At 43.2% G+C, this 10194-nt stretch overlaps 1 protein-coding gene across 2 annotated transcripts in view; it reads right to left on the bottom strand.

Annotated features, from left to right (window-relative positions):
* Positions 1-992: 992 nt before the first annotated feature.
* LOC146199404 (general transcription factor 3C polypeptide 4-like) overlaps positions 993-10194 on the bottom strand; it is a 41841-nt gene continuing 32639 nt past the window's right edge. For both annotated transcript variants that reach the window (XM_084594878.1, XM_084594879.1), the window contains 3 exons: positions 9852-10090; positions 7225-7270; positions 993-5675 (listed from right to left, as the gene is read on the bottom strand). In XM_084594878.1, coding sequence (XP_084451004.1) covers positions 5202-5675; positions 7225-7270; positions 9852-10090 — 759 coding nt within the window. In that variant the 3' untranslated portion in view covers positions 993-5201. The remainder of the gene's footprint in view (positions 5676-7224; positions 7271-9851; positions 10091-10194) is intronic.

Genomic DNA, 10194 nt, shown 5'->3' with positions numbered 1-10194 from the left:
CCCCAGATGCTGTGCAATTTTACAAGACCAGCTAACAAGTCATATTTTTTTTTTACCAATAAGACCATTGCACTGCCCTGTGAACTGTTTAAAAGTGAAGCATCCGCTTGACTTTGCTTACATCGCTTTGCACTAGGGCCTTTTGTCTATACAGGTTAATAGGACTGAAAATTGCCGAATGCCAATTCGTTCAACCTAGCATCAGTATAATCTCCTTGCACTGCTGTTGTCAACCAGGCGCTGCAGCCATGTCCTTGGCATGACATCAATGAATGCACAGGGTGCATCAAACGTTCCTAGGCTATATGGTCTGCTGTTCAACACTACTTGTGATGCTTAGAAGACATCTAAGAAGCTACAAAGAAGATACACAAATTTCCTACTTTGGGGATGTTGTAAATGCCCCACTACATGGTAAGAAGCCCTGTGGCCTGGGAACTTTAGATTCCGTCTGCACCTCTCCAATCCTGCTGGCTGTGAAATTGAAACTTGAACATGACCCACAGGTATGCCTAACATTACCGAAATCAGACTGCCCAGCTCAATGACAACAAAATGTTGAGAAGTCAGGTTTTGTGTTGTGGCTCAGCATCTTTTCTTTTTTCTCTACTATATATCCAGACCTTGAGCAGCTGTGGGTCGTCTAGTAATGTGCCGAGATTGATTTTGACATACGGGCCCAGTGGGAGACTCTCTAACAGGTACGATAAAAAATCATTTAGGTCAAAAAACAGTGTGGAGCGTGAACCTTTTTCTCTGAAAGAGTATAACTGTGTTTAGCACCAGAACTACAGAAACTGTATACAGGTGCCACAGATTGCTTGATGGCACACAATGCTGAGTCCAGGTGCCATTCCAGGGTGTCCAGCAAACCATTATTTTCAAAATCCCCGACTTTTCCAGGTTTTCCCTGATTATTTCAGATCAAATTCTCTGACGAGTGAAGCAGCTCAAAAATGTAGCTGCTGATGATAATGAGCATAGACGAATAATTCCCAACAAAAAGCTATTTATTAATCATATTCTGCAGCTTACAATACTGAAAGGCTGTTATTAGTGTTCATGGCGGGTAAAAATGTTGCAAGTTTGCTGAAAATTAAAAGCGCACTGATGCTAGCTTCAGCAGAGCTCTTTGATACCACCAGTTGCGAAATTTCCTATAGGCCCCATGTATAAAAGAAAAAACAACGGCGGTTATGATTGGTCACAATTCGGGTGTATATAGGGTGCCTCGATGCGAGGTACCCTAGGTCACCGCCGTCCGTGCCTATGTGTATAATAGTGGCGACGCCTGCGGCCATTATGTGAAAGTGCGTCTAAGTTGTAAACTTTCAGATTGTTGATAAATGCGCAATCAGCCGGAAAATAAAATTAGTTGAAGACTTGCTGCAGAGAAAATTCTTAAAGATAACAGCCGTAGGGTTAATTAAGGGGAGACGATAATGTTCAAAAATCGATTTTGAGAAAAACTCATTTTTATCGTTTCGAGCACTTGCACTCAATTAACGCTGAATTCGGTCAGGAAATGCGACAAAATCTGCTTTTAAAACTTCATGGCAGCCACGAAATTTCCCCCCGAAAAGAGGAATTTTGTTTGAAATTCCCGCGTGATCTGCAGGCGTTGTGCAGCCGGCCGATCGCCAACATCTTAGGCTTTGTTTAAAACATAATGTACTAGTCTAGTACACTGTAGTTTAAAAGCTGTTTTCTTCGTGTGCAATTTGCGCTATATCAAAATGGCTGCATGCGCCGTTTTTCTGAAGGCTGTTTATGGTCTCCGATTAGCTCTCACGCTGCGCGCTTTTCAAGAGCTCCGTTCCACGTCTCCCATTGGTTGGCGCGATTGGCACGTCATTTTTCTTTCTTGTTTTGCATTTGCCACCGTGGCCGCTGCTTCATGTGCGTCTCCGTTTGCGCTCGTGTATCTCGATGCATCGCTTTGTGCAGCGTTGTAGCAGAGGTTTTAAGGCGAAAGCCTTTAATGGCTCATACTGTCGCGGACAAAGTGTGCCCTGCTTTTGCGGCGGCTGTCGCGTGGCATTCCTTGCCGCGCATTCAAGTGTGGGATTGCAGATGGCAGGAACGCTAGAGAAGATGAGACTTCTGGAGGAAAGGCGCAGTATCCGTTAAACTTTCTCCTAGGGCGCCTCGATGCATGCGCGCCCTCCGGAGCGGCGGAGGGGGGCGCGCGCATTGAGGCACCCTAGAGAAGAAAGCAACCTAGGTTTTAACCTGTCATATAGATTAGGCGGAACGGCGGTAGAGTAGCGCCTCCCCGGTTTAATGTATGCAGACGATATTGTGCTGCTAGCAGAAAGTCAGGAAGAATTGCAAACTCTGGTTAAGTATTGTGGAGACAAAGGGGACACTAGGCTTCAGTATTAGGGCAGTTAAGTCGGGTCTGATGATTTTCAACGGCTCAACTGATCAGGGTCCTAAAAAAATGAAAGGGTCTCTTAGATGTCTCTTAAGAGGAGAATGGCAAAAGTCTATCCTTCCTATCCTATAATTTGCCTCCCATCGTTAGCCTCTTGTCGGCATTGATTGCAGTGCTACATATAATTGTAATTGGCTTACAGGAAAGGAAAGGCGCAGTATCTGTCACACTTTCTGCGACACACACGTGTGCGTTAGGACGGTACACCATCGCTCCTGTCGCGTGGCGTTCCTTGGCGAGCGTTCAAGTGTGCGATTGCAGATGGCAGGAACGCTAGACAAAATGAGACTTCTGTTATCGGCGTTCGTTGCAGTGCTACATACAACTATAATTGGTTTATAGGAAAGGAAAGGCGCAGTATCTAACACTTTCTCCGGCAAGTGTGAGTTTGGACGGTACACCATCGCTCCTGCCTCGTGGCGTTCCTTGGCGCCTGTTCAAATGTGGTATTGCAGATGGCAGGGACGCATCCCGCCTCGGCCAATCAGAACGCCGCAAAAGCGGGACTCACTTTGTCCACGACAGCATGAGCCATTAAAGGCTTTTGCCTTAATACGTGGCCATGAAATACCCAGAGTGGCAGAATATAAATATCCCGGGGTATGGGTAAACGAAGGATTGGCATACATTGAAAAGCATAAGCAATCACTTAAGGCAAAAGGGCGAAGAAATGCCGGAATAATGAAGCATAAGGCATTGTGGGGATACAACAGGTATGAGGTTTTGAGGGGTATTTGGAAAGGAATTATGGTGCCCGGGCTTACTTTCGGAAATGCGGTTTTACATTTAAAATTAGAAAGTTGGCATTAGAAATAAATCAGAGAGCCGTCGTACGATTAGCACTGGGTGCCCATGGCAAAACCACAAATGAGGCGGTACAGGGAGATATGGGCTGGGCATCTCTTAAAGTACAGGAAGTTCAGAGTAAAATATTATATGAGGAACGCCTGAAGAAATTGGACAGTAACAGATGGGCAGCTAAAGTATTTAAATACCTATACCTAAAAAGCGTTGACTCACAATGGAGGAAAAGAATGAGGAAACTAACCAGTAAATATGCTGGTCACAAGGATGAAGAAATAAAGAGCGTTGAGCAACAGGTGAAAAACACAGAAGGTAAAAATTGGAGAAATCCGATGGAAAACAATGTGAAAATATACCGAAAGTGGAAAAGTCAGATCAGAAAGGAAGCTTTGTTTGATAATGCAAGAGTATGTGCCCTACTTTTTGAAGCTAGATCAGGGTGTCTTAGAACACGCAGCTACAAAAAGAAATTTAACAAGGAAGATGATACATGTGCAGTATGTGGTAAATCCACAGAAACAATTAACCATATTATACTCGAATGTAATGGTATCCATCCGGAAGTCGATGCAGGCGCAGTCACTCTTCCTGAAGCTCTGAGGTTTAGAGATACCAGTGGCCGGGTGAATGAACCTGCAGTGGAAGCTAGCAAAAAACGATTGGAAGATTGGTGGCTTAAAAGCAGAAAAACGACATAATTTTAGTAATGCAGAAAGAAAAATTCAATAAATAGAATGACGGTATAGTTAACCAATGTAAAATAATAAGATATAGGGAGAAAAAATGGGCTAGGCACCCTACTTTCTCCGACAAGTGTGCGTTTGGATGGTACGCCATCACTCCTGTCGCGTGGTGTTCCTTGGCGAGCATTTAAGTGTGGGATTGCAGATGGCAGGAACGCTAGACAAGATGAGACTTCTCAAGCTTTCGCCTTTCACTACTTTAGTCGCTAAAATCCCACATAATTTTTTGCCTTGCGATCGAAGTGCCAGAAAGCAGTAGATTGTAACCGTGCATGCAACGAACCTTTGGAAGCCATAAGAAACAGGCGTGGAACAAAAACCAGAAGATGCCGGCCGCAAGTAACAGACGGTGCCAGACTTGTTAGATGTGCAAGGAACATCAACCACGCTGTTCGATGGACATCGCGGGTAAAAATTACAGCTCGAACTGCATGCAAATTGCATCCCGGATCACGGTAAACTTTGAGTTGACGCCACCGCTGCGTACTACTACGGCGGAGCCGGCGCACTGCCGTTCTGTCAGGAAAGTCCCTGACCCAATGCGAGTTTCACCTCAGCGTTAGCGCGGAATGCGATGCCGGTACCGTGTTTGTGATTATGGGCATGAACATGTTAAGCAATTTTATCGCGCACATGAAGTGCGAAACCTGCGGCGAGATCGCGAAGATGTGAGCGGTCAACCGCTGGAGTGTCACAACGGACCTCAGCTGTAGCTCAGCTCGCCGATCGCTTTCGCGCTGGCTGCTGCCGACGCAATTATTCCTGCTTTTTGTCGCGTGCTACTCTCACGCAGCACTCCCGCATGTTTTATTTAGTACCCAACTCACGTGCGTATTGGTTCTTCTATTGTGGCAGCTCAACCATGCGCTGGCGTCAAAGGAATATATCGTGCCTCACCTTGCGGCGCGGTCGCGTTGGGGGCCGCGCGCTCAGAAAAAAAAAAATCGGCATGAATAACATACTTGCTGTATGCCAGCTTAAAATGAAAATGCACTGCAGAATATATAGTGCCATTTTCCCTGACTTGGCGAAATTTTTGATGGTTTCCCTGACATTTCCCCGATTTTTCCCGGTGCATGAAATATCCCTGACAATTCCCGGTTTTCCCGGTTGCTAGACACCCTGCATTCATGAAATCCTTCAAAAATTTTCACACTGGAATCATGTACAAGGCATGTGATCAGCTCGCAAAGGCTTATCCACACTGATGGGCGAAGTCACAAAAGTCCCTTGCCACAATATACACAGGTCGTGCTGTTTGTCCAGACAGGCTCACGCTGTGCGAACACTCTGCACGTGCTGCAGCGCCTGAAAGGAGTCGCCTCACACACAAGCATTGAGTGCATGCACCGGCCAAACCGATGGCCTTGCCCGCAAGTCCCCTCACTGAGAGCTGTGAATGGCACACCGTCCCCGCACACTGGGCACTTGCCAAAGACTGCCCCTTGCTCCACGACAGATGCCACGATAGTGGCGAAAGGTTCGGGAGCAAAAAGTTGTGAGACCAGCTCCTCTGTGGCCACACCAGAGGTGGTCAGGTGATGGTAAAAATGCTGCACAGATGTCTTCTGACGATCGCTGAGGTGGCTGGCATCACAGGTTTTTATCACAGTCACGATGTGCCGATGCAAGAGCTCCTGTAATGCCCTTTTCAGGTCATCATCCTCTAATGCCCTTTCCATGTCATCATCCTGCAAAAAAGAAAAAAAAAAAAAAAAACACCCAAAAATGAGGGCTGCAGGATGGTTGTCCTTTCGCTTACTGACAAGACAGTACAAAGTTCCACCTCCACATTGCAGCCAGGGTTCCGGCACAGCTGTGAAGCCTCAAAAAAACCTTAAAACTGTTTAAAAGCTGATACTATTATGCATTTATATATAGTTATGATAAGTCGAATAAAAAAAATGAAAAAAAAAAAAAACAGCAACTGAAGACTGGTTCCTTTTATTAGGGGTGTGCAAGCATCTGAAATTTGAAGTACAAATCTAATGTTTGTTATTTGATTTGTAATCATATTTGAAAAACTAGTGTTTGGAATTTTTTATTATTAAAATATTCAAAAATTGCAGAATAAGCAAAACATTTCTGAATTTACTGCAGTTGCACTGCACTGCTTGCTCCACCGCGATGCTTGGTTGCATGACTGTGCAGTGAAATAGTATCCCCAAAAGGCGACGGGGACCACGGAAAGCGAAGTGCTTGAAACTGGGAAAAAACGTTTTTCTCATTTAGGTTCAGTCTCAATTGCAGGCAACTGGCATGCAGGTGTCCATCAGATAGAATTACTGCGATGCAAACGGTTTTTGGCAGTTTTTTTCAGGTCCATTCGATAAGTAGAGATTTCGCTTAAATCGGACATTTATTCTGGTCTCTTTGAAGGCTGAATTAATGACAGTTTACTGTATTCAGCAGTGATATGACAGCTCCATCTAGTTTCATGCGGGCCTATCTTGTACAATAAAGCATTATAAGGAATCTTGTATAAAATTTCTAACCAGGTTTTTCAGTAAGATATACAATTCTATGTAATTCTAGTTTAACTTTATTTACAAATACCATGTGAATTCCAAAGTAAATAAGACGAACAATGTTTGCTATTTTTTCATTTTTATTTTTCTTCACTAATCAGATATTCGATATTTGAAGGCATTTTTTTGCCATATTCGTATTTGATTTATATTTGCAAATTTCAATAAATGAACATCACTAGTTTTTACAATTTTCAGAAAACCTATGCATGTGGCAACTTGTGTTTATTCCATACTAATATTAAATGTGTCAGTGTTTTTTTGCCTATTGCATTATTACATTAAATCTAACGTGTTGAAATTCTGTAAAAATGAGCTGAATTCACTTTCTTTGCTGGAAACATGTGCAAGCAATACAAAAGCTGGCCTGTCATCTCGCACTACTGTGCAAGTATGTCACTTGGAACAGAGGGAATTTTTGCACTTCCTTCAAGGCCGGTCAGTGGCTTCGAGGGAAAAAAGGTGCATTCATAATTCCAGACCTAAGAGGACACTAAGGACATGAAAAATCTGTGCTTATTATGCAGCCAGAGCAATTCCTTTCCCTTTTGCCGCTGTACAGAAAAATAAACGCTGTATTCATAACTTTTACGCAAAGAATGCGCGATGTGAAATGCCTTTGAAATGAAAGACAACACAGCATATAACAGATGCAAATACCTGACTAGCCTTCCAGGTCTGCACTACAATAGCTTTGAAAAGTGTGGCTTACCGACACGTCAGATTTGGCCACGGCCAATGCCACCCTCTTCAAGAAACTGCAAAAAATGTGGACAGCAGACAGTGCACTTAGTAAAAGAAGGCCCTAACACTCTCCAGTGCATCAGTTATGCGTAATCTTTCCCCTCTTACTTACTCTGAATTCAAAGCTAAAGCATTAAGCGGATCTAAACAAGAACTTGCCATAAGTAATTTTTTTTTGCATTGAGCAGCAAAAGTTCAGAATTATGGTACAGTACGAAATTCTTGTGAGGGACAGCAATGCAGTGTTCTCTGCGCCACTTTTATCAAGTTACATTATCTTATAACTACAATGTAAAGATGTAAGCAAGCACTGTTTCTCTTGAAATATGTTACTGTGTCAATGTTTGTTGCTTAAGACATGTAAGCGACTGAACGATGGGACTGTGGGGAGAGCAACGTGTCAAGTGCCCAGATGCACTGCCGTGTGGCCAAACCTATTTGACAGAATGATACAGTTACAACTCCTGCCCTGCAGCAGCCTTCCCTTCATTACTAAGAAAAAAAAAAAAAAGAAAACTGTCTGCAAGTACAGTGAGCTATCTGCAACCCAGGAATTAATTCATGTCCACACACAGCTCAAGTGCTGGAGCACATGCTGTACGCAGTGACATCTACAAACCTGCGTAGTCTTTAGCTTCCACAATTACTTGCCCTCTCATCTCCAGTACTTCAGCCTTGACCACCTTGATCTCTCTACTAGTCTTTTAGCCCCGCTAAATATTTCCTTAGCATCCTACACACACGTGCACATTTGCTTCCTTATGTAGCTCTTAGTGTTACACTTATGCTTCACGAAGGTGAGGTTGTATGTATACACTACTTCAAAAATTTTTGTGCAAACTATTGGCAATAAAAATTTAGAAAAAGCATAGAGAGCATGAATTTAAAAATAATACATTGCAGCATAATATTATTTCAGAATGTAAGAAATGAGGTATAATGCTTTTGAAAATGTGGCTTGCATATGTTTACGTTCCTCTTTTTCATAACTTTTTCAATACCATAGAATAAAATAGGTGATTATGAAGAGTTTTTGAAAAAAAAAAAAAAAAGTTGCTTTAATTGAACTATTTAAACGATTCTGCTATACTGAACACTAAACTGCAGCTATTAAGACAGTCAGTCAAATACATAATTTTTTTTTGTCTTAATATATGACACGAAGAAAAGTATCACTGTGCAGACTTGATGAAGAAAACACTCCAAAAGTGGGAAAAGGCATATGTATCACAATTGAACAGTGCAACAAAAATAATTGTGCGTTTGGTTGTATTGTGTAAGGATGGACGTTGCGAAATACAACATGCAGTATACAACATGAGGAAGTGGCGGTAAAAACACGGTGTGGTTGGCTGTGGCAACAGAAGAGGGGTTCCGCACCTGCTTCCCATGAGATATACCTGGGTTCGAATCTGCACTACTCAGACTTTTTTTTTTCTTCATTTGTTGCTATTCTGTTGTTATGCTGGCTTAACACTCTACCTGGTTTTTGCATTTAGCAGCTTGCATCACGAAGTAGTACTTTTGAGAACAAAAGAAAAAAAGAAGACCAGCCAGGCAGTTTATTTGCAAAATCGGCCAGTAACAGGAAAACTTATAGTAGTACCCTGCTGTTACTTTCTTCAAGGGACCACGGAAATAAATTGTAAGAGACAAGAAAAGTAGTAGGCGGGAAGTGTGCACGAGAGGTACATTGCCTGCAGTGTTTCTTTTTTCATTTTTAGAGCTTCCCATACAAGCAGTACACTTATCTGAAATTTGAAAGGCTTTGTAGCTGTCGTGGCCATTCATGTACACAGATCATCCCAAATGCCCTGCGATGGCTTTCCATCTGTCTAAGCAGCTATTCAAAAGCGGAAGTTTTATTTTCATGCCTTAGGTGATTTGTGCTCATACCGCTGCGGCAATGAAGTGTGCCAACATGAATTAGGTTAGGTAGTTAAAAAAAAAAATGCGCCAACAGTTGCAAAAAGATTCTTGCCGCCCGTTAAACGTGCTCAGCATCGATGTGGGCGCAACATGCAGCAAGTTTCCGAACAGGGTGGTGGCCGCGCACCAATCGAGTCTGGAGTCATTTAGCCTGCCTACCGACACAGTTCATGCGCGCTAAACATAGGCTGTCGAAATCCAGCAAGGGGCAGATCACTACTATCGCAATGTGAGGTTTGTGAGCTAGAGAGAATACTGCCACACTGTGATGTAACAGCCGAGTGTATTTTACGGGTTTCTATGGTACCTTGGATGGGCTGCCTAACGGAAACATAACAGCGGGGAAACCCAGCACTTGGGAATGCAACAGTGGAGCTTCAGTGTATCTTATTTTAGTTTTTGTCCTTTTGCAGCTTATAAAAACTGTTTCTGGAGAAAAAAGTGTCTCTGTCATTACGATGTGACAGATTTCAATGAAAAACTTGTAAACTACACTACATGGAAAGCTTTAAGCGAAGTCAAAAGTAAGTTATGCTAAAGGCACTTGATCATCTCACTTACTTTGCTTTTTCAGTTTTATATGTGCACCAAACGAACCAGCAGAGAACATGGGTGAAAGCAGTATGCTTTGCGTAGGCACAGCATGCGACAGCAGAAGCATCTTACCAGAAGAGCTGCAGGCCACATCTGGAAACTTGGTCAAGCGATGCCAGCGAAGCTACATCTGTCACATACAACTGCAGCCTCTCGGGCAGGCATCCCTTGCCACAGGCATACGAGTAGATGCGATCAAGGCAGTCAGTCGCATCTGCCAGCTGCACGTCTGATGCTGTGCTGCTATTTTGAGCCATGTTGAGTAGCTGGTCGCATACATCCGTCACATGTGTCCGGTTGAAGACCATTAGCTGTAACATCAACATGTAAACAGATTAATAAAAGCAATAAGGAGTGCTCCACAGTATCAATGCCTTCAGTGTCAGTGCCAATCTGGGCTCAAATTATACAGGGC

The sequence above is a fragment of the Amblyomma maculatum genome, chromosome 2 (genome assembly GCF_055883805.1).
Source record: "Amblyomma maculatum isolate TAMU_Amacu chromosome 2, ASM5588380v1, whole genome shotgun sequence".
Classification (NCBI taxonomy): Eukaryota; Metazoa; Arthropoda; class Arachnida; order Ixodida; family Ixodidae; genus Amblyomma; species Amblyomma maculatum.
The sequence above is the reverse complement of the archived record's forward strand: the minus strand, read 5'-3'. Positions and strand labels throughout refer to the sequence as shown.